The 25,848-nt window shown below is 37.7% G+C and overlaps 1 protein-coding gene across 1 annotated transcript in view; it reads right to left on the reverse strand.

The window, feature by feature from the left end:
• Positions 1-322: 322 nt before the first annotated feature.
• Positions 323-25,848, reverse strand: part of CEP128 (centrosomal protein 128) — a 124,496-nt gene continuing 98,970 nt past the window's right edge. Inside the window, exons 21-24 of the mRNA XM_040601733.1 lie at positions 12,082-12,159; positions 9,963-10,076; positions 6,237-6,345; positions 323-1,374 (exon numbers count right to left, since the gene is read on the reverse strand). Of these exons, the coding sequence (XP_040457667.1) occupies positions 1,268-1,374; positions 6,237-6,345; positions 9,963-10,076; positions 12,082-12,159 (408 nt within the window). The 3' untranslated portion in view covers positions 323-1,267. The remainder of the gene's footprint in view (positions 1,375-6,236; positions 6,346-9,962; positions 10,077-12,081; positions 12,160-25,848) is intronic.

A 25,848-nucleotide genomic window follows, 5' to 3' on the forward strand; every position in this document is an offset into this window, starting at 1 on the left:
AAGGAGCGTCCAGACAACACTCTCAGTCACACGGTTTAGCTTTAGGCAGTCCTGCGAGGACCAGGGGGCTCGACTCGATGATCCTTGTGGGTCCCTTCCAACCTGAGATACTCTTATGATTCTATGTCTGAGACACCTACAGTGCTAAAAAAAGATAATGTTTCAGAGAAGATGTAAGCTTCCTAAATATGAAAGAAGTCTACAAACCAAAATGCTTTCCATGGTGTTCGTGTTGCTACAGTGCTCTGACAGATTTGGCAAAATTTAAGGCACTTTGGTAGTGATCGAACAGAAGCACTAGAGAAGAGAGCAAAACAAGGACTATCTGAAACATTTGCATTTCTTTTGACAGCAGAAAATTCTCCTGTGATGTGCACTTTGCAACCACAGTAACGCAGCATTGTATCCAATTTGTTTTGAATTAAGATATCTGAACAAATACAACTGTGCAATATTGTATTTCCATAACATTTTAAAATCAGTGTGACACATCTCTTCTAATAGAGATGAAACAGAATAAGTAGTAAGTGGTCATTAAACCCTGTTATTAAAAGTTTTCACAGCCATACAGCAGTGTCCTTCAGCATGCTTAATACAGAGCATGGGTGAGATTCAGGTGCTGTTAAACACCTTAACCAGATGTCACCCGGTAAAACTGTTTAGAAGAATAATTCTAAACAGCTTATAACAGATATATGCTGAACCTGAAGTCATGATACAAATTTCCACTAATCTTGAGGAAATTTGGGTTTGTTTAATATTTTTCACAGCTTAAATGATTGCTGCAAACCGAAGATCACAAACGTGTAGGCACAACACTGTATAATAAATTTCATAATAAATATTAGGACCAAGGTAGTTTCTGAATATTTTTTCATTGGTAATAATATTATTAAATTTTATAAAAAAACAAATGTAAGAACAATTCCTGTACAGTGGTAAACAAGCTCATAGCAAAGATTAATGTCATGGGTCTTTCATTTCATAATATTTCAGGAATAAAATAAATCTAGTTTAGGACAACTGCAGAAACAAACACAAGAGAACAGCATAATCCCAGAAAACCTTTGGTGTACAAGATGCATAAATTATCTCAAGAGTTCATTAGACTCACTCTTGGTGCTCTTTCATTCAAGTGCTTGGCAATAGCTGAAACATTCAGGGTGCATCACTCCCGTATCAGATGGAATTACTGCTGTTCAAAACCAAAAAAAGAGCGGAATGGAATTTACCACAGAGAAAGCTGGCATGTTTTTTGAAAAATGTTCTAATGCTTCCCTCTTTCTGCTTGCAGCTTAATTTCACTGACAGCAACGTTAATGGAATCGTCCTTGGTGGCACTCGTATCAAAAGGAGCCATTCTTTTCATAACTGCTAGAAAAAAACAAAACAAGTAATTACACACCTGCAGAGAAACACCTACCCTTTGCTGACTGACCATCAATGTTTATACAAAGTGTGTATTTCATTATACAATGTAATTTAAACAAGTAAAATTATATTCATAAACATTCAATATTGCTAATGCTATGAATTGAAAAACTTATTTTTCTAGAAAAATAGATTTTAATACTATATAATACAGGCATGGCCAAGAGCTTTCTTATACAGAATAAATGTAAGCTGCATTTTTTTTAAAGTTGATAATTTCACTAACTTTTAGTTTCCATTTAATTTTCCAGCATTTTTGTTTAATTAAGACTAAAGAAACCACTCGGAAAATTCCCAAAGGAATTTCTTTCTCAATAGCATGGACCAAAGCCAACAAGTGTCACTGAACAGGGAGGTGTTCACAGGATGCCATACTGCGTATACACCTTCACAGCTGGCGGCATATATAATGCTTATTTCTAAATGCATCATATCGCATCAAAATCTAGACAATATTAATTGACATAATCTTATAAAGTGCAGGAGGAAAAATATCCAAATATCCAGACATCTAGCAATTATCTAACGTGAGGCAGAAATTAAGGGGAAGAAAGTGGGTATCGGCTTATAAAACAGACCCTTCTTCTAATGGCCGTCCTTATATCATAAGCATGTAAGAAAGGCAGTTGTTCCTGATTGTTTGTAATGAGTACTCAGAGTGCAATTTTTTAATAGTCTATTAAAACTGTAGCAGTATATAACTGAAAGTTATTTAATAGGGAGCAAGTCTTCACAGTTCGATTAGGAGGAGTGAGGTGTTTTCACTTTTAGAAGGAGAATGACATCACTGTGTTTGGGACATTTTTCAGCATAAAATTTTCAGTATTGGTCCAAAACTATGCTACTGGATGCTACTTCAACAGTACCTCCTGTAGTCAGTATTCAAAGAAAAGTGAAAAATCATAAAAGAAAATTCATTGCTGAATTAATCCATTTGCATTTTTCAAAGTGATAATGTCAAGTTTCCAATCATTCCACGTTTTTATCCTTGGGCAGCATTGGAAGGTTCTGTTCTAGAATGGTGTCCCACAGCATCATGATGTTACAATATCATTTTAATTAAGTTACTTACTTCTAAATGTCAATACAAATTGTCTTAAGAACTTACGAAAAAGTATACATGGAGGGATAAAATCAGATACATCGCAAAAGTTAATTCTTACACCAATAAAATCAACATTCAGGACAATTTGGTTTTCTTCAACCATGACATCAATCATACTGTACACCATGTATAGTATGTATATGTGACATATGTATATGTGACACAAGAGTGCTGTGTGTCACCAAAGCCAAAGGGTCAGAAAAGACTGTGATCTACATAAGTTGGGAAAACTGGTGGCTTTTTTCTTCTCTGTAAAGTCACAGCTTATGAAGCCCTGGAACATAAATTCCCAACAACAATAGAAAGCCTGAAAGCCATATAGCTTCTGGGAAACCATCCAGGTTAAAAACCTTGAAGTGATGAACTGTACAAAGAGAAAGACAGGACGCAATTCACACAGCTAATGCAGAGCATGTGTAACTCTAGGGACTTTTGTAATATAACATTTAAGAAAAATACAGTGGCCATGAAAAACAATTTCTGAGGATTATTCTTTAGATAGCAATTAGTAGTGACTTTTCATACCATGCATTTGGGTCTGATAATAATACAGACTGCAAACCATGTCTAATGAACCATCCTTTGTATAAAATTTTTTCAGATAAACTTCTTCCTTTCTAAGAAAATGGGTATAGAAATAAAAGCTTGTTCCCACAGCAACTTTAAAATAGTTTGTTATGGAAAAGCTGTTATAATTGTAGAAATTATACCAGAAACATGAAGGCCAGACATAAAACAGAATGTTAATGTTAATTACTTTTCCTTTTAACGGCCTGCTGCATTGGTAATTTTTTACCGAATATGTGTATGGAAGCAGATTGTTGTTCCCGTATTTATTTTTTCATACTTTTTGTCCCTCTTTCTTCAACCAATTTTAAACTTAAATCCCAGGATCCGCCTTGACAGATAAATTATATCAAACTCATCCACTCTCCTCCCTGGTGCTTTCTATGAGTCCTAAGAGACCCACAGGGGGAAGGGAGCTTCTAGTACTACTTACTACAACCTGTAAGGTTTCATGAATTTAAGAGGGATGCAGTGGGGAAATGTTACTGTCACAAAGGCTTGCAAACTGCCCCAAAAGGTAACTGGGGGGGGGGGGGGGGGGGGGGGGGGGGTGCGGGGGGGGCAGGGAGGGAAGTCCATTCTTCTGTTTCTGAAGAAGTAAGGAGATAAATTAATCACAGAAACTAGTTGATGACATTTATTGGTAGATTTATTAAAAGCTACAGAGGTTTGGGAGCAAAAGACCTCAAATTATACTTCACTGTCAAAGTCTCAAATTATAACTAATTAATATCATTACTGAAATTAAAAGTTCATGGCGTTTATGTGACTAACATGACTGAAGTAGCTGCTTGTATCATTTGCCAGTTACTGGCAATTACAAGAAAAGCTCCTTAACGTTAATAGTTACCACTGCAGAATTGTCACTATCCTCAAGAGCTATAGACACATCTTCAAACTACACATTCAACTGGTGGAGACCAGGTGCAGCGCAAAGGTAAAACATTTACTCACTCACCAAGGTCTGTGGAGTAATTCACATATCTTAGTGCCCTAAGCTACCACAGATATCCACAAAGGGCTGCACAAGATTTGATGGGAATTCCGGGAAACCTATGCCTTCCCGGGATGGCAGCTAGAAACATACTCTAGGACATCTGAAATGACATCAGGCATCTTCACCGGGGACCTGACTTGCTCTCATCCTTACTTACTAAGCATAAAGAACATATAATAGCATTAACTCTTCGGAGAAAAGAATCAGCAAAGTGAGAAATTAAGAATGCCACCTTCACTCTATCACAGTCAAATTAAATCAGGGATAGGAAAAATAGTCTATGCCTGCTTCTCTTTTTAGCCTTTAGAAAATTTGACTAATGGATTTTTATAGAATACAAGTAAGAAACTAAAACTCAAAAGAGTTCAGTTCCTTTCCCTTAAAAACAAATAGGAAAAAGCGAAACACAATCACTGTCTTTGTATTCTTTTGCTTTTGTAAAAAAAAAAAATCATTATTTTTAAAAATAGTTCTGTAGCATCTGGGCAAAACAACAAAACTGAAAACACTCTCAGCACCATTCTGGGATTTGGAAAATATGAAATATGAAGATCATGGAAAATATCTTCCTAAAAGTTTTAGGCAAGGAAAAAAAAAAAAAAAAAGTCCTTCAGCCATGCCTGAACACAGTTTCAAAAGGAGTCTTCCTCAAATGCTGAAGATTCTGCAGCTATTTCATAACAATCAACACTGAATGACTAGAGTAGTCTTTCATTTATCACTTACTTATTTACCTCCAGAAAGCTTGGTGCTGATAAAAAACAGCTGAATTGGAGAATAAATACCCAGAACTGGTTCATCAGATTGATATTCAGATCGTATGGATCCTATTTCTCTGACAACTGTCTAAAATTGATTAAAACACACTGAAATAACAATAAAAAGCAATATAAAGATACTGTAATATTTCAGAAATATGCTGCACCCTTTACATTTCAGCAGGTTTTTGCAGCGGAACGCTGAGCTGTTGAGGCTGGCAGGGCTGCTGGGGCCACCTATGCAACATGCCTGCGAGGTGCGCGGGATTCCCTTTCTGTGCCCCAACCAAGCTGAGCTGTACTTGGACTTGCAAGACTGACGGGGCTGAAGTTAGGGAAAATAACAACTCTGAGTCAGGGGAAACTGTTCCTGAAGCACAGAGGAGATGGAGGCATTTCCACGTATGCTTTATTCCCACTAGTGCTGTTCAGTATGGTCTGCAAAGAGATATTCATCACAACTCACAGATTCTGAAAGGAAAAGAAACCAATTATCTTTAACCTCTCAGATCAACTCAGGACTATTTACTGAGGAGTGGTAACGTACTGCAGCACTCACTGTGAGATGCAAAGGTTTGAACTCGCGCTGAAGCCTGAAATAGGACTTTCCATTACATAAAATGCAACTTACTGAATAGGTTCCGGGTACACAAACTGGTTACATTGAAGAGAAATGGAAGGTGATATCCTTTCTGATATCCATATGCTGATATGCTCAAAAAAACCACCAAACCTTAAACCCTTCCCCCCCCCCCTTTTTTTTTTTTTTACACTCATGCAAACGTGTGCCTGTACCTGCTAACAATCTAACACATCCTATCCTGTGCTGAGCAGTTCCTAGCTGCATCAGAGATCCTGTGGCCTTGCATGACACCATGCGTATACACACTAGGGGACAGAAAGGATAGCTGAAAACAACTACTGAATACAAGCAGAATTACTGAATTCAACTTTCAGTGTTAAATGGCTACACAAGCACGAGACTAAGTGGTACGAATGAAAGGTCTGGGAAAGAATCCTTGGCTGAGGATGTCTCTCGTGCCTGAAAAAGATGCACAGCTTACACAGGTATGACTCTTCATGCAGAGATTCAGAATCCAAGTGCACCCTTTTTTTTTTTGGCATAGATTTGGGTAGCAAACAGAATATATTGTATGCTCCAATTTAAAAACCCAAAAGTATCAGTGGGATGTAACAAAGTACTTCCTAGACAAAGGCATCCATCCAGTATCTACAGCTAAAACACAGGAGGACTCAAGATGGTTCTAGCACTTTTTTGTCAAAAAGTAGAGTGTAGTAGTACTCTCTCAAGTAAAACAGCTTAAAAAGAGGAATATATATTACTTTTAATTTTTTTTTTCTGTGAAACAATACTTACAACCTGAATCTGAGAGCACTGAGCTGGACAAAAAGCTGGTTTGCGTTCGCCAACTAGAAGCGGGAGCAGCCATTTCTAAATCAGAAATTTCAGCATCCATTTTCATATCCTGTGGCAGCCAAATAAAATAATTTTTATCTGTTAATATCAAGCAGCTGTAAACTTTAACAAAAGCCATACAATAGGACTCATACAGGTATGTGCTGTGAATTCACACATGATTGATTCTTAGCACTCTCAATATTGCAGTTAGGTTCAAATTAATTTGCTTCTGAATTTCCTGTCCATTTCATCACCGCAAAATCTCTGCAATAAACTGCTTTGCCTTGAGAAAAGCGTTGAGAGCATTGCAAGTTTTTGTCACTACAAAAAACTGTAAAAAATCTCCCTTTCCTACTGACATCACATTCAGAGTCCAGGACTAAGCCCAGCAGCAGGGCAGACATCAGTGAATGATGAATTCCTCATCAATGAATGGTCCACGTTAACTCACTGAAGTTCCACAAGTAATAATAAAAATTGAATCAATTTTCCCTGCCACTGAGGAAACTCAAACTTCATTGATTTCTCATATCAAAATACCTGAAGTTGCTTTCCCATTATTTTTTTTTCGTTAAACCGTTTAATAAAGCCTGAAGTACAGTGTTACTATTTATGGATAGACCCATACAGCATAGCTTTTTGGTGAGTAAAGTCATTTGATCTATAAGCTAAAAAAAGAAGATAATTTTGAAAAGGCCATTTAAACAAAAACCTCCCTAAATCTTTACTAGCACTGCAGCAAGTAGTCCCCAGTTGCAATACCCTCCAAAATAAGATTAAAAGCTTGGCTTGGTATCCAAATTACTCAGTTTCTTGAAATGAGAAGAGATAATAATGCACAAATGCATCAGTTCATAAAACACTCAATTTTGCTACTGAATTCTTATCATAAACAGCCTCAGGGAATTTTGTTAAAACATCTTGCAATTTATCTTTCACGCTGATACTAAGATTTGAAAACTAAACAGAAAACAAAATGAAATTCAACATTAATTTAGAGATACAATGGGCTTTTGTCCCATCACTGAAGAGGGATTTAGTCCTATTAAGACTAATGGGAATTATACATATTAATCCCCTTATGTGCTGATGAGACTTAATACCTAAAGTGTACACAGCACAATAACAGCTTTTAAAGAATAAAAGATGGTTTTGTTTTTTCATTCTGCTTTGAGAAATGCTATCTGTAGAACAGCACTTTTAAACAAGCAAGGTGTTTCTACCAGCGTCTGCAATACAGGATGGCTCTCCTTCATAGCCATTGCACCCTGCAGAACGTGCCTTTTCTCACGTGCTTCATTTACAATTACATCCATGTGCTGGGATGACTAGATGGTCAGCTGTTCATGGCAGGGAAACTGTCCTAAAATATTTGCATCTATCCATCATAACATTTATCTTTAGTTTTACTCTAGCTTTTTTGCTTCAGTTGGTATTCCCTATGATTTATTCTTATAAGTTATATTTACCTTCTTCCCACCCCCCTTCCCCAGTTTCTTCTTTATCTACTATCACTCAGTGCTTTCTTAGTTGAAAAATCATGATTGTTGTACTGGAAGGTATTCTGCCAGCCTCTGGCCTCCATTATGACTGGAAATCTTACATTTTAACACATACAAAACGGCAATTATGATTTTCCTGGGCTCCTAAGCAACAGGTATTTTGCAGCCATCTGACAAGACTACAGAGGAGTAGGAAGACTGAGTAGGGAAGAATGAAATCATAAGAAAGGATGAAAAATAACCGCTTTTAGGGGAACATTTAACTTTGGTTTAATTTTTGCTCCTTAAAATGAAGAGGCTGGGGGACAGGATTAGATAATGCCTGTCTGAGATAAATGTTGGCAAGCAAGCTGAAAGAAAGGTATTATGAGAAAGGCTAGAAAGAAGATCATAACAGAGAAGAAAAATTAATTGCCTAAGTAGTTTTATCTAAAATAGTCAATGTAAAAATTTTACAAGAACCCCTTTTTTTAAAACACGCGTTTTCTTATCAGCCACAGATATCAGCAGAAGCACCACACTGCGTACAGAGCATGAATCAAAACTATCAGAAAGAACGAAACTTGGTGTCCTCAAGCCTACACTCTTCCACCGATCAGTTTTAGAGACTCCCAAATGACAAATAGTAAAATAAAAAAAAAAAATTAAACAACGCATTTGACTTAGTTCCAAAGGCAGGTAAGAAAGGCGAGCATTAAAAAGGTTTTTTAAACTAAGCTAGCCTGATAACCAAAATCAGATTAGAACCCGTATGTTACTTGGGTTTGAACATTCTATTCTATTTGTAACAACCGTGACAGCAGACAGTACCATATGTCAAGCAAAAACCCAATTAGGCCTGACTAAATGGAAGCCGTTAAATGCTCTCTGTTGTCTAAAGAAAGAGGAAATATTGTTTTGGAATCAGCTTTATATTGGATTCTGAATATAGAGTTCAAATCCTGTGAGCTCAGTAAGTTCAGTCAGCTTAGTGCGATTTTCTATTCTACCGTCAGCTGATCACATTCCACTTGGCTTTTCAATGTTATCCAAGTTTCAACAGCTACTGAATTAGTAACTCTTGTGTGAAGGCAAGAGAAATTTAAGAACCGAAGATTACCATTAGGAATAGACTGAAAGTGAATCTACCCCGTTTCTTCCTTTCAATTCTTTCTTACCGAAGAGCAAGACGGCTTTTTCAAGTAGTTTAGTACCTTCTTCTTACAACAGCAACTTGCTAAGATAAAATACTCTATTTATTTCACCTTTTCCACTTTTTAAAAGACCTACTGGCAAGTATGCCCTCATTTTACAGAAGGAAGACCACTACGGAGGAGGTGGGGAACACAAACAGCTGAAAGTTTTTTTAATACATGTGATCCCAGATGTTGGGCTCAGCTGCTTAGAGCCACTGGGGAGACTGACTGCCAAAGAACCTCGACTGGGTTGTGATAAGTAGCAGAAATACCAGCACTATTCTTCAGCTCCGATCGCTTATTTCAATGACGTCTATCAGAACCTGCAGCTCTGCCAAAGCAAGCTGCTATCACACCAGCATTCGGTGGGAAGCCACAGAACCACAAACAAGCTTAATACGAAGAGAAAGGAAGCGTGATAACAACTGGAAAGGTGAACTCATTACAGGCAATATTTCTAAACAAGAGCACTGGATTTGTGTTGCAGGGAGTTAGGAAATTATGCCCAGCCCCGCTATCAGTCCACTGAGTGACCTTTAGCAAATCGCTTCCCCTCTGCCTGGGTTTCATTTATGCATGAGATAGCCATCATACAGTATCTTTTGTAAATAATGCAAAGATCAGCTACTGAAAAAATCACTATACCCAATCTACTAATTAATCATCCTCTTAACTGAGGAAACAGGTTTCTATATTTATCTTTTACATGAAAGGACAAGAGGGAATTGAACAAACCAATAAAACCGCTGCAGACAGCAATTTGCCAGAGCAGTAATAAGACACTTTCCTGTGAAATTTTGAAGATTTTTGGAAAGTATCCATGGCACTTCACAATGAAGGCAAGATTTCTGTCATCGAATTTTACATCAGCCATGACAGCTACATAAAACAGAAACATTCATGTGTGATTTTAGTCTGTGTTTTCACTAGGAATTAACATACATCAAATAAGCTTACATTGCTAATAGAAAGCAATCAAGAAACAAAAGTGGAGTACACACACATACCTTGAATTGTTGGACTCTTTGTTTTGAATCTTCCAGCTGCTGCTGTAGAGAACTCACTATTTCTTTATACTTTGTATACCTTTCTTCAATCATCTCCCTTCGGCAATGGGCCTCCTAGAAATGCATTCAAAAATCTAAATTTTTTTTTAATATGAAAAGCAGTTAACAGATGTTGGCTGGCTATTGTAAACACAGGTATCACCAAGGAATTTCAATATAGCAAGAATGAATTAATTGCTAACTTTCAGAGGTTGAAATACAGGGGCCATATGAATGCACAATGTTCTGTAAAGAAAAGTAATGTTAAAACAAAAATAAGTTAAAACATGAACAGCCTCATCCTCAGCTGGTGAACGATTTATTCTAGCTCATTCCAAAATTCAGTAATAGCATATCTTCTAACAAATAAATTCTGTAATGGTGAAAAATTAATGACAATACTGTAGAAACAAGCACTTGACAAAAAAAAAAAAAACTGTTTAGTCCATATCCTTAGAACAATATTTTTAAATAGGAAAACATAATGCTTCTCACTGAACTAGCTAATGATTCACTTGAATGACTACAACTACCAGACAGCTTGTGAGGCATTATCAAAGATTTACCTCCTCTTTCCTTCTCCCTTCCTATGAAAACATTGAGGAAAGAACTTGTTAGCAGTGGAAAGCAATGAATGGCTTTGAAATACTTCATTCATGCATACCACTTGAGATTAAAGTATGCTATTGTACAAAAACCCCAAATGTATTATTTTCAGATAGAAGAATAAATGAAACTCCAAACTGACATCATTCTCACAGCTAAGGTATAAAACTTAGGTTTCCTGAATAATAAATTTATTATTAAACAATACACAGTTGTTGGTAGGGACTCATCTTAAGAAGTCAGTCTTTAGCAACTAAGCATCAGAGAGGAGGGCAGAGTTCAAATTAAACTGAAGAATTCGGGTTCCAATCTCATGAATGCTGGCTAAGTGATAATTACAGCAAACCAGAAGATGACAATGTCATTTCCTGGGAAGCAAGAGGGTGCAAGCATGAAGCAGATTGTAGAAACCCTGCATTCAAGCTTCTGCTTTGCCTAGCTGAGAACAGAATCTTTCCCTTCAGCAGTGCTGAACCATTGGAAGCAGAAGGCAAATGTTAACCTCTGTCAGAGCAAAAAGGTTTTTTGGGGATACCTAAAAGGTGAGGTTAAAACTATACATCCCAACAATGTTTATCTTAAAACAACCCAAACATGTCAATCAGCATCTGTTTTCCTCTGTTGATGATGACCACAGTAAAATAGGGTACAATTATTAACACAAGACCTCGTGCAAGAACACTTAGAATGAACAATCTTCCAAACAAGTATATTTTGAAATGTTCATGACCGCCTTAGGATGAAAAATTCTATATAGCAAATAAAGTTGCAAATCATTATGCATTTATTGATCTGTAATTTAATACCGCTTTAAAATTTATATGGTGCAATGAAGTCCCAAATTCTTTTTTGGTAAGCCACCAACGTCATGTAGGGAAAGTAATAACAATACAGTGGTTTAGCCATTTAGCCGTGACGATCTAATTTCAGACATTACTCTTGATAGTACTCCACAACTACTGTCAGCATGTCCCACTCTGTCCAAAGAAACACACCTTGATTTGACAGCGATACTGGGAAAATAAGTGACAAGGACTAGCGTTATGTCAAAACAACAACAACAAAAAGGCTGTAAAGTTCACCTATTTTCAGTCATTACTTTAAATACTTAAATAGCTAGCATAATTTGATTACAAGATTTTCATTTTTTAACAAGTAATATCAGAATTCAACGCTCAATACAAATATTCTGAACCAGTCATTAGGTTATAATAAATTATATAACCCATTATATCCAGTTATCAATGTTTGCTTACATTATAGAGCACTTCAGTAGTGTTACTGATTAGGACTAACTTTATAACCTCAAAAAATCTGTATAAACAGAAAAATAAATTTCTGTATGGTTTTGTCTATATAATTTGTACATCGTTTAAAATACATTATTAACTGATTTATCTACCTATATGGAGAGGACATTCATTAACTAAAGCAGTTTAAAACTACTGAAAGAGTCAAATGAAAACTTTCTCACTCCAGTATCTTTCAAATCTTCTAACAGGCTCAGTTTCTCAGGAACAGACTCCAGATGGTCTAGAGCTACTCGAGTACTCTAAAGAACAGAACACAAGAAAAAACATTAAAAACTGATCAATTTTTTCAGCCATCTCAACCATTAAAAACCTATTACATCTATGGAAACAGGTTTACAGGTATGTATGCACCTGTAAATTAAACAGGTCAACAGTAAACAGGTTGTTAAGGGAAAAGGACAAAATAAAACACACAGTACAGTTTCTTTCATTTGAATCTCCAAGAACAGTTACCAGTTTGTTGAGCAAAACAATACTTTTTTACACTTTTGGAGTTCATGTAGTCTTCAGAATGAAATTTTCTTTTATTGCACTTCAGGGAGTAAAGTATGTTTACCATAAATATGGATCTATACTCATGTTTATCTATTTGTACTTGAACACATAGTAGAGACATCCTTCTTTTTTTCTAAATACAAATATGCGCTGTTAGCAGTCAGCTAAATATAGAAAAATCAAATTTCCTATTTTTTGGTTTAGGCATACAGTAAGTACCACTGACAAATGAGCTGCCATTCTAGTGAGAGTTGAGGCTGGATTCAATAACAAGATTTCACATCCACACCCGTGATACAAACACACTGGTCTATAGCCAGATGCAAAGAACCAAAGAAAATGAAGATCATGTTTTGGGGTTTCTGCACAGGAGAAAGATGGTTGGTCACGCATAAAGAGCAAACATCAGCCAGATGCCTCTGGAGCTTCTCTCAAAGGCTGCCCCTTCTACTGTTTGCTGAAGAGCAAGCAGAAACCCCACTGTTTGTACGTTCTGACCAACCATTGGTACTTCCTCCACAATTCTATAAATCACGCTTCTTGGGATAAAGTTCTGTTACCCCGGTATGCAATCTACCAATACCAGATTTCATTAGCCATACTACTGCCCTGGCAATTTAAAGCAAAAATCCATAAAAGAAATAAAACTAATCAGTCCTGAAGTAAAATATCATTGTGCTGTAAATTCTGTGCAAACTGAATAAACATGCCCTTAACTAGAAAAGCTCTGTTTCTTTTCAGTCCCAGCGTACTTAGTTGTTCCTCACCTGGAAGAAGTTTCATACCTTTGATCATTCTTATGTCTTGTGTGGCCTCTCTAGTTCTATTCTAGTTCGATTTAGACCACCAATTTTAACACCATCAATTTAGAAGCAATGATCTCTGTCTTATCTGCTTCTTTCCTAACAGTTCCAAACATTCAGTTTTTAAAATTGTAAGAAATATACTTTCCATAACAAATGAAGGTCTAGTTTCATAAACAATGAGACACACTTGCATCTCACAGGACTGAACTTGTAACCAATATTCAGTCCCAATAAACTAAATTAGGTAGTGGATGTGAGACTGGTTTTTCTGTTTCTGTAATTACATGTAAGCCAAAATACGTATGTAAAAGTATTTCTCTGATTTTTTATAATTAGGAAAAATTTGTACTGGCAGTTAATATGCTGATGATATTAGGACCTATTTCTATAAAACAACCACCTGGTAAAATAATTTTCTCCAGATGTTTGGATTCTTTTTCCTTCTGAGGCTAACGAGGTTCACACAATACACCCCACCTTCCAGGAATAAACTTCTACCCTTAGACTGTGTGCTTAGCTAAGAAAGGGCTCTCATCCCACTGCTACATTCTGCAGTAGCAAAGCAAGATGCAGTAGGAGGAAAATGTTCACGAATTCCCAAATTTGGCCCTTCTTTCATGGATAATTTCTACTCTTCACACAGCACAGAAGAGAACAAGAAGACAAAGCAATCAAAGGTGCTAGAACAGTAACACCACCATCAGGGCAGGTAAGGGGAAAGAATTTTACAAGAGGGTTGGATGAATTATTGCTTCAAGAACAATAGGAAGAGTGAGATGCCTACAAAACGGTGAAAGGATTGACCAGTAAGGAAGGATATTTTAGATTTCAAGAAGTACTGGAAGAACTGTCAAAAGGGAAACAGAGTAAAAACTAAGATTCTTCAGTCATTTAGTGAGAACAAGAAAACAGAAATGAGACAGGAAAAAAAGGTGGAGAAAACTTAGGTATGAATCCAAAAGAAAATAAGGCTTTCTTGCTTTTATTTTATACAAAAACACACTAATTTTTTAGATTTGAAAAAAAATGTACAGGACTTAGAGAAGATTAAATATAGGAAGTTATGCCTGAAAGATAGATAAATCACTTCCTGAACTGGGCAGCACTGAGAACACTCAGTACGAAAAGGTCCTTAATTGCAATGTTGACCACTGACCATGGCAAATGCTGGAAAAAGCCTGGAAGGACAGAAAAGCGCATACTTGTGCTGACTTCCACTGAATAAAGTAAGGCAAATCACTTGCAAAACTCAGTCAGAATTATTAAAAGGTTATTTCTTCTAACAAAGAAAACAGTACTTTCTACTTTCGCACCTGCTGCATGAGAAAGGGAGATTTCACATTCCACTAGCTGTGTTTAGAGCAAAACTAATTTATTGTGTTATCTTCATAAGAATTCTTGTATTTTAATGTGTAATTTAATTTGCAATCACATTTTTTTTACTTGCAAAAATCCCCCAGGAAGATTTTTATAAGGAGGAAAAAAAAAAATTACTTTTCCTGTAACTTATCTGGTTCTTTACCAGAAAGAATTACAGAACTTACAGTTACATATTAATAATGTGTAAAATGGGTTCTTCTTCATACTTTTAGGATGCAATTAGGCCGGAGGCCTAGATATTGCATTTAAAGTGTTTTTCACAGATTATAGGGTAGAAATGATTTTATAGCTATAATACACTTTTTTTTTTTTTTTTTAAATGCTACTATACATCTCTCCTTGAAAGCAAAATTGCCTAGAGGTATCTATCAATCTCTAATGTTTTCCTCTCATAAGTATCAGCCTTTTCACTTTTACCACAGTAAAGAGGTATTCATTCATATTTCATGCTTCATTTCCAATGGCCTTATGTTCATCAAAGCATTGATTTTCCACTCCATTAATTTATGGTGAGATGCAATGTTTGCTGCTGCTGCTTTCAGAGTAGCCCCTGGTACTGGTCTGCACGTGTGTTTCTAAGGCTGGGAAAGAGAGACAACAGACCAAAGCAATCCAATCGTAACTATATGTGAAACAAAATCCCGAATCCTAATGTTCGGCAGTCATCCTAGGATCACACAGATTTGGTGGACACATGCCCACAATGTTTCTTTTACTTTGAACACCAACAACTCCCCTATCCCTTCAGAAATAAAATCCTTCCTCCCAAGAAAGAACACCAAAATCATAACACCCCTCAATCGCTCTTCTTGGTCCAGCAATAAATTAAACCATAAACATTTTAAGCTTATGGTATATATGACCTAACAGATATTGCTGAAGTATTTTACTTACAAACTGCAGAAAGACACACATTTGAGATGTCACACAGAGTTGAAATGAAATTGCCTGGGACACAGGACACATTTAATGGTGTGGCTCCCCAGTATCCTATAAAGCATATTCAATTTACAGCAAACTTTTTTCCCAACTACAAAGATTTTTGCTTCCCCCCTGCCCCGTTTTAATAAAAATGACCTGTGATCTGTTTTCAGCACAAAAGGAACTCAGGCCCCAAGTGTAAGCCCATGCCTTAAGCCATCCCATTTTTCAATTATTTCTCTAAATTCTAATGCCAAGACCTCATGTCAACACTGTCTGTAAATGGAGTTAAGATGCTCATCATCTGTTCTCCCCAAGTGTTTCCTACATATATATACACACACCCTCTATATATACATATACATACACACCTCCTACATATAATATACTCCTTTTTTTGGTGTACTTTTTTTTGGGGGGTGGGGGGGGTGGGGTGGCAATAGCAACCGTGCCTCAGTTTGCCCTCATTAGTTACATTATTAAATGTAATCTTGAAAGCAGCCCACCAGCCTTTGGGCTATATGCATACTCAGCCCTTGGTTTTTTGGTTTCATCAAGAATCCAGTGGATAAAGGGTGATATAGGTTACTTGAATTTCTGAAAGGTTTTTCTAGGTTCCTAAATTTAAACTTAAATTCATACACAAAATGATGGGCTCTAAGTTAACCGTTACTGCTCAGGAAGTAGATCATGGGGTAATGATAGGTATTTCCAAGAACTTGCTAACTCAAGTGCTCAACATCCATGAGAAAAGCAAAATAAACACTGGATATAATCTGGAAAGGAAAAAAAAAAGCCAAATAGCATAATTATTCCTGAACATGAATCTTGACTACTGAGTGCAGCTGTGGACCTCTATTTCAGAATAGGAACAAGGAAAGGTCAGAGAAGAGCAATAGGAACGATCAAAGCCATGGAGCACTGTTTCCATCTGAGAAATTATTAAATACAATGATTCAAAACACCAGGACTCTTCAGCCAGAAAGACAGATGCCTGAGGGGAAAAACGACCAATTTGCCTAAAACCAGAAGTCACAGAACGATAGAAAATTTTATATGGGTTTAAGCAGAAAACTGGGTGAGTTCATGAATGATAAAGACCATGGAAGGGTTCCAAATTCATAGAAACTACATCTAAATTTGGAAGTCTCTGAGCTTGGAATGGTTGGAATCAGAATGAATGAGTGGGAAACAATATATACGTCAGTCCTGTTCATACACCCTTCCCCAAGCATTTCATTTTGGCCATTGTTGCGATGACTATAGCTGGGCTAGATTGACCTTTGTTCTTAACCAGAACGGTTCCTTTTATATTCTAAAATTCTCACAGTCTTCTGAGCAGTTTGTGAAGATCTGAATAAGATAACTCACATACTAACATTTTCAGGGACAGAGATGTGTGCCTTCTCATAAAGCCAATGAAAAGAATGGTACTGATGTGAAAATAAAAACAGAAAAATAAAAAAAAACCCAAGTTCGTTAGAGGAAATTCAATAAAGAAGACTGCAGCAAAAGAATATGTTGAAGAATGGGAGGGAAAGGTGATGAAAGAGCTTTTAGTTGGCCCACAGAATTAGTCTGGTAATTTAATGAAATGCACAGCAACCTTCTCAATGTGGATCAAATGCCATACTTGTATCATTAATGACTACACTCTTATTATATTAAAAGAGGTGGATTTAGCTGCACAGATAAAATGTGAAAAAGGATGCTAGAAGCACCTGACATCGAGGGCAATTAAGTACTGTTAATTTCTTTCCCAGAAATTGGAAAGCTGTACGCCATAATGCATACAAATAATCCTAAAGAGAGCAATCACATCTGCCTGCTCATTGTTTAACAGGGAACAGGAGGTACTGACACAGGGCACTGATGGTACCGATAAGAGGACGAAACCCTGACTGCACTGACTGGAGCAGTATTAATGGTATTTTACTTAACAGAAGTCTCTTCCACAGAGTGAGTGCTATTAACCTTTCTGGTTTTAAAATAAAGGTTATTTACTTTGAAAAGGGGCGTTTCTGTTTTCACAGAGCACGATAAAACAAATTACTCATTTTCCATGACTTCACACGAACACTTTGATGTTTAAACTGCCTGTGAACAGTTAATCCTCCTATACTGATGTTTTCTTGGTGATAGACAGTTTCACGCTGTCTCAAGAGACAGATCCAAATCAAAATCAGACACACATTTTATTTTTAGTCTCAAAGCTGCAATGCTAAATGCAAATAAATCAAAGCAGGTTTGTATATAGTTCTCCTAAAGTTTGCCTTTATAGTGGATATACTGAAAACATATAAACCAGAAACCAAACTCCATTGACTTTCAAGTACAGTGCTTTTCTGAGGCAGGTGAAATCAAATGGCTATCTGCGTTACACAGATATTCTTGAAAATCGGAGCTGACTTAAGTACCAGTTAGCTAATCCCCAAAGAATAACCCTGAAAAGATTAAATGCAACCGTAATTTTAACTGACTGCAATGCATGTCAGCAGGCAGTTACTCACAATTCAGATGAAGGATGTAATGTTAAAGGTGACCTACCACGACTTCTGTTTTAAATGGCCTTAGCATGTAGAACACTTAAACAGCAAGAATGGGACGCACCCAGCATGTCTAAAGGTATCCCCCTTGCTTTCCCTGTCAAAATCTGTAAATCTAGGCATCGTCAGCTTCCGTCTCCAGCACTAGGCTCACACAGCATACGCTCTTCATTTACACACGGTGTAGTTCTACTTCAGAGCCCTGAGGTTCTCTGCTGACTTTCACATGCCAGGCAAATTCCATGATAGCTGGGACATTCTGTGGCATACATCACATGTACGGAAGGAAAAGAAAACAAAAATGTATTTTGGATCTTTATATTCCGTGTATACTGGTACTTCAATTAAACCTGTGTTTTGATGATTTCAGCATATCAAGAAATCAATTTACCCTTATAAAGACAGGAAACACATAGGAACTTACCAAGTTACACAACATGCAGGTCAATTGGCATTTTCTCCTATACTACCTTGTTTCAAAGTTTTAACCAGTACAATTTTTGGTTTTAAGCAAAACCTACACTTACACTAATGAAAACAAAAGACCTTTGTTAAGCATCGCAAATGTCAAACTAACTGAACTTTAACTTTAACAGACCCCAGCTGTTTTTGCGTGGGGCAGACCACACTTTCATTAAGAGAGCTTCATGGATGCTTCCTTCCCAGTTTGCAATGACATGGGCCATCTCTTCTCTCAGTCATGAGCACATAACATCCCTGTAGTGGTAACTACAGGAATTGTTTACATGGGAAAATATTAGGGAAATGTCTCATGAATTTTTAGTTGTTTGATGCATACTAGCAGCTGGAAATGTGGAGGAGGCAGTGCTGTCTTTTGGCAAGCCAGCTCTCCGTGAATCACCAGCTAGTAGTGCTCCGAATACTACTGGGGGTCCACAGGACCAGTTTTTGAAAATCTGTTCTTCATCGTCTACTAAGATTTGGATCAAAGACATCCAGACATAATTACAGGAAACTAAAAGAAATATAACACAAGAGGCAGAGTCTGTAAAGTAAAGCAATGTTAGTGGACACACATTCTTAAATTAAAGATATAAAGACTTCCTTGTCATTCATTCATGAATGACATCTTCAACTTTATGAAGCTTTGCAGGCTAAAAATCTTTACATATACTTTTTGCTAATGGTTGGTATGCTAGTATTTGCTCGACCCTTCCAGAAAGCATTACAAAAATACAATTGATGCAGCCTTCATGGGAAAATGGAAATATTGCTCAGTTTTACAACTGACAAAAATTGAAATACAAAGGGAAGTGATTGAACCAAGGATTCACAACAAACCAGCCTCAGAGTAGGAAAAAAATTTTCATAATTTGTCTTATAAATTTCCCCATTTTAATCAAAAGATGCACAACAATGACAGGAAAAAATCAATAGCATCAATAGGTGTAATTGATGCCTGTGTTCCTAAGGTTATAATTTGATCAAATATAAACCACTTAAATGTAAAATGAAGGACCTGGCAGGACATTAGGAACATTCTGGCCAACAGTCCACTGTCAAACAAATTTTTAACTTGTTTTGTGATATATAAAACAAAAAAGCATGCTTTATCACATATATCTATGTCTTATTTGTCAAGTTCTAAGCATCCTGTATTCTGCGGAAGAATTCATAGACACACATGCCACGGATGAAAGACCATTTCTATGAGAATCCTACAGATGGAACACATAGGATCACTCCTTAAATATATTTACATACATATACATACTATGCTGAAAAAAATGAAAGTGAAGACCGCTGTATATTACTACTCCTAGTCAAACTAAGAGAAATAACTTCAGATATCTAAAGAACTAGGTTTTGTAATAAAGATTTATCCTGAGTTTTTAACTTTCTCTAATGGATAATTGAGAGGATTTTGGTTTATTAAAATCTGGAAAAAATGTTCAGTATTTGCAACATGTGGAACACATCTTCACATGTTGAAAGGAGCTTTCTACTTAGAGAACGTAAGGGCAGCCTTAGGAGGAGTGTTGCCAGCAGGTCAAGGGAGGTGATCCTTCTCCTCTAGTCAGCGATGGTGAGACACATCTGGAGCGCTGGGTCCAGTTTTGGGTTCTCCACGACAAGACACATATACTGGAGACAGACCAGCAAAGGGCAGCGAACATTCCTTAAGGGACTGGAGCATCTCTCCCGTGAGGAAAGGCTGAGACAGGCAGGGATTGTTTAGCCAGGGGAAGAGAAGGCTCAGGGAGATCTCACCCACATGTACAAATATCTTAAGGGAGGGGTGTAAAGAGGGAGCGAGGCTCTTCTCAGCGGTGCCCAGTGCCAGGACAAGAGGCAATGCACAAACTAAAACACCGGAGGTTCCATCTGAAGATAGTAAAAACCTTTTCACTGTGAGGGTGAACAAGCACTGGCACAGGCTGCCCAGGGAGGTTGTGGAATCTCTGACCTTGGAAATATCCAAAACCCACTTGGGCACAGTCCTGGGCAACTGGCCCTGGGCAATCCTGCTTGAGCCTGGGGGGGGGGGGGGGGGGGGGGGGGGGGGCTTCCAACCTCAACCGCTTTGTGATTCTTTAATGTATTATATTACTGATATCACTGTTGGAGAAACTATAAAGTTATTAGACCAAGTTGTTAGACGTGCACTGTTTTATGTATAAAACGGCCATCCTGACAGCCAAGCAACAAGCAGTTTAACACAATTTACAGAGTAACCTACATCTTGTAACCTGCCTCTTACAAGCAATTTAGCAATAAATTCTTAGGCCAATATTTTAAATATTCTTTAATAAATACACAGTGAGATATTATTGATTAAGCTTATCTGTAAATTTAGTATTCAAAGCCTCAACGCAATATATATATATTTGTAACAATATGTTACTACTTACATTAATTCAGTAATTCGTTTTTGCAAAATAGTGAAGAACATTTTTAATAGAGAGCAATTTAAACATAATGCTATAAATCAGGGTTTGATGGAAGGGGAATTAGAGTGGCGACATTAGAAATATACATAGATATGTTTAGTTTGTGGACTTTGTGCAAGTACGCAGCCTTAAATGAAATCCATGAATCAGAACAGTTGTGCAGAATATTATAAAGCTATTTTAGCATTTTTGGTTCCCACTCTAAATCTCAGGATTAGCCAGAAAGTGAGAAATAAGCATGAATGGGAGAGAAAGGCAATTATTACAGATCCATACTCTTAAGAGCTAAATAAATCCTTTCACAGCAAAAAAAATACCATAATGTTGGTGGAAGAAAACTAGAGGTGGCTGTATTAGCAAAAAGCTAAAAGAACAAGTAAAGCACCAAACAGCTGGGGGCAGAGGATGGATAAGCGGCGGGGTGTATTCAGCAAGAGCCAGAGGTATGTGGGGGAGAAGGCAACATCAAGGAGGAAGGGAAGGCGAAGGTGAGCATCGGGAGAAAGGAAACAGCTGGCTGCAAGCACCAGGCAGCAGAAGTCGCTGGGTGGGAGTGAGCGAAGGAAGGACTCTGGGAACCTTGGGAAAGTTCTCCACCCCCAGCGAAGGGAAGGGACACACTGGCTCGCTGATGAAAGGAAAGGAAAGGGCGAGGCAGGCAGGACAGAGGATCTCAGGCTGCTGCTCCTCTCCCGGTCATTTTTATAAGATCAAAGAATGGCTGTGTTCTAGGAGCACCAGAAGGCCTTTGATGTAATGGTAGTTTTGGCAAGACACTACAGAAGCAAACCAAGGGGAGAAGAAAGCATTAACCCCTAGATTCAAGATTTCCTAAACATTCATACATACAAAGTATCACGAAGGGATCTCAAGAGCTACCAGCAAGATTTCCTTATTGATGGAAGGCACACCGAGCACCGCGGGCGAGCACCCTAGGATGTACGGTGTCAGGCAGTCGCGTAATCTTTCTGTGAAATGTGCTGGGCATTGCCACCCTTCCAATTCTTTTAAATTGGGTGATAAATCAGAAAAGCAATGCAAATTTGAGCCTGCTACCGGAGTAGAAGAATCTCATCGATTTTATATTGCTGAGTATGTGCAGACAGAAATTTGTTTGACTGGTATTCATAACCTTACTTTCATGAATATAAAATATGAGTTACAATAAAATACAGAAGCGTTCATAGTGAAAAGGAAATTCATATTAAATAACAATTTTGCAGAATACTTACAGCTTTACTGGAGTTAACCTAGATTTATGACATTGTAACAAAAAGTTGAATCATGTCCAGATAAGTCTGATCCAAGTATTCTAAGGAAGTGGTAACTTCACTCCTGGGTTCTCTACTGAAAGCAGCAAGCTGTCTCATTGATCAAAGGATGCAGAATGCATGCATTCACTGGAATAGCTTCAGGACATGGTTATTTCAAGTTAAATTTCCCAGTCTTTTATGTCAGACTAATACTACTAAGGCAGAGGAATCCAACTGGCAGCTTATGCTCACAAACACGATGTAGTTTACAGAAACCCACAAAAGTCACAGGCACGGCACAGCAGCAGCTTGCACCTACACAACGCACCCTGAGCTCTTCATGAGAACTAGATACACTTCCCTTTGCAGCTGCAGCTGAGAGTACGGTACAGACTTTGTCCCAAGAAAACCATACAACTTTGTCTACAAATAGCATAGAGCCAAATCATTTATGTAAGAATTAAGCCACACTCAAGAATACACCGAATCACCTAATTTAAAGATCAATCATATTCATTCTGGCAAAATATCAGACTACATAATTGATTACTATGTAATCAGGAAAATTACTTGTTAGCAGCTATGTAGTAATTAAATTCAATTTATTAAACAGCATTAAACCAAAAAGAGCCAAACAAAACACATAATCTCTATGTACTCAAAACCTCAGTTTTGCCTGTACTTGTTACTCCCCTGGCACTTCTCACAAGTTGAAGGATTATTCTAGAACACACTTTGGTTCTTCAGATCCTTTTATACCCACTAGTGAGTCTAAGTTTTCCTGTTCTTCCTTCTTACCTTCCAGCTTCTACTCCTGTCCTTTTTTCAGGAGCAAGAAGTGGCGTACCTATCTACTGACTCATACTGCAGAACTGATCCAACTGAAGATGAGCCAAAAAATACAAAAGCTTCATGTGACGGGTACACTACTTGTTCTTGGGTTCCTTAAGGGAGTGACCAGACCAGGTGCCACGTCCTAAGGGAGGATGGTAACACAGCACTTTCCTTGGGAACCAAGCGAGTTGGCTAAGGAAAAAGAAGATCCAAGAAACTGTCGGGTATAGCAGACAGGATGAGTCATGGGCAGGAGATGGAGCTTCCAGCTCAGGCTGCTGGGAGGAGAAGGAGCTGGCAGTGCTCAGAGATGATGCAAGGGAACCCCCTAGTTTGTGCAACTCACAAAACCACTGAGATTAAGTTAGGCCTGGAAAGTTTATTCACCCAGAGCTCTGAAAAGAATCTGCTGGGTTCCTTCGCATTTCTTTCCCAATTTTTTTTCTTTTCCGAAGTTGCCAAGTTCATCATGTGGCTACTACAACAATTTTACTGGCAAGTGCAGGAAGCAGAAATGAGTAGATTGTAGAGAACGGGAGGAGAGTGGGCTGCCAAATATACCTCTCAAAATCCCTACATGTACACAGTTTTCAGGTCACTGCCTAAACCAGTTTGTTTAGGTTAAAATCTTAATCTAAAGGTTTTTAAAAAAATGCACTTATTCTTAGATGTATGTCTTTTCTGTTGCGTAAAAAGGCACGTGCAAGGTAGAAACAATTTGAAAAGTGGCTGCAAGAGGCTTCACACTTGTGGCAAATCTCAGAGTTCTGCACTGAACATCTATTCCTGTGCAGAGCAAGTTCCTCCCAGTATTAGGCAGGATAAGAATACCGTGGAGGAAAATGCCGATGAGATTCCTAATCCAGCCATCCTGTGGTCTCAGTTTAAAAACAGCTCTGGAGAGTTGATGCTTTCTTATGCAATTTTTACAGCCTCTGTGTGTGTGTGTTCCAGCTTTTCCCCTCTTGCCCCTTTTTGTATTTTAATTTAGCGAATCTCACAAACTGCCACCTTTCTGTCAAAACTCCCCTAAGAAAATGCTTTTTCCACACAACAAAACTTTTTTTTTCACTAAGTATTCTGTTTGAATTTAATATTTTATGTTTTTATTACATTTCCATCCTCTATAGCCTGAATCAAGTCACAAAATGTGCGACCAGTTGTACTTTTTTGATGTTTCACTCTGAGCACTCAAATAAGACATAAGAAAATTATACAAATATATGAGTAGCATAACTGTTACATACTCATTGTTATAAATGCTGCAGAAATATACAGCCATGTTGACATACACACTATAAATGTAAGGATTCTTAGGGATCCTTTAAATGGCAAGCCTCATTAATTTTTTTGCTTAAGGGCTTTTCTGTCATAGCTCATCCTGACACATTCAGACCATGCATTACTCTGTGTATTTTCTTTTTAAGATCAGTGCAGGGGGGGAGGGAGGAGAGAGAGAGAGAGAGAGAACACGTTATTATTTTCAGAACTGAAACAGAGATATAAAGGTCAGAATCACTAAAAGTATTCGCTGTCAAGTATCTAACATCCAACTTTTGAGTTTACTTAGCAATGCACACAGCTGGAGCTCCCACTGAATACAGCTATTACTAAAACTCCGCATTTCTGAAAATCAGGCCTCAAAAGTCACAAAGTCAGATACCCAGAAAATGAGGAACACAAAGCGATTAACAGTCTGTGAATAATTTAAGTGACTTGCCTGATATCAGAGAGGAACTTTATGGCAAAAGTAAAACTAGTGCCTTGGGAGCATTCAACAGCCTCAGCGATGACCATACTTTTCTTGCCTGCAATCTCAGGGCTTAACATTACACCTTCTCCAATGGCAGCAGTAACAAAAGCAGTGACTGATTTCAAGCTCTAGGATTTAGCACCACAGATTCCTTCAGGTGTTACCTCTCAACTTGCATTAAGAAAGAAAATCATATTTTACTGATGAAGATGATCCGCTTCCTCTTCTATCTGAACGATAACTTACAAATCTTCTTTCTTCAAGTAGGAGACATTAAAAGTAGAAAAAGTGGAAAGGCTCCAGAAAAAATAGAGGCAAACATCGCCACAAAATACGGATTGAATTTGCATGATGTTGTGCTGTTTGCAAGCAATTACCCTCTGCCTGTGTCAAAACGACTCTGGGAGCAGAACGGACAGGGCATTTGCAGGGAGTTTAACTCATGGTTCGTGAGAAACAGAAGGCAGTGGATGCATGCCTGACTGGTTGTCATGTAAGCAAACCATGAATAAGAGATGTTCCTGAAGAGAACTAATGTCCTGGCAACACTTTACACCCACAGAGCACTCTGTGAAGTGCCAGGACACTGAATTTCAGCATTAGCTCCCTACTCCCACAGGGCAGGACTTCCAGCACTGCGCTCTGATTTACAAAGGGCCTTTTATGTGTGAATGCAAGCTTTTTTTTAACATATTGAATGTATTTTAAATATATTTTTGAAATTGGAAGCTGCTTTCAGAGATGCACAGACAACCAGGAAGGATAAAATAATAATTTGCACAAGCACATTTAAAAAGCTTATATTTGCAGCCTTCGTACTGTCTCGGTACTGTTTTCTTTAGATGAAATTTTCTGGACTTCCAATAAAAAGAAACAATGGACCTGATACATACTACCATGTGATGTCTTACTGAACATTCCTACATAAGAGGAAAGAAGCATGGTACAGAAATGCTACGGCAAGCTCATACCTATCCCAGCTATTCCACCCGACAGGCTTACTAGCTTGGGACATCTGGATAATCCAG

Source organism: Falco naumanni, chromosome 7 (assembly GCF_017639655.2).
Source record: "Falco naumanni isolate bFalNau1 chromosome 7, bFalNau1.pat, whole genome shotgun sequence".
Lineage (NCBI taxonomy): Eukaryota > Metazoa > Chordata > Aves > Falconiformes > Falconidae > Falco > Falco naumanni.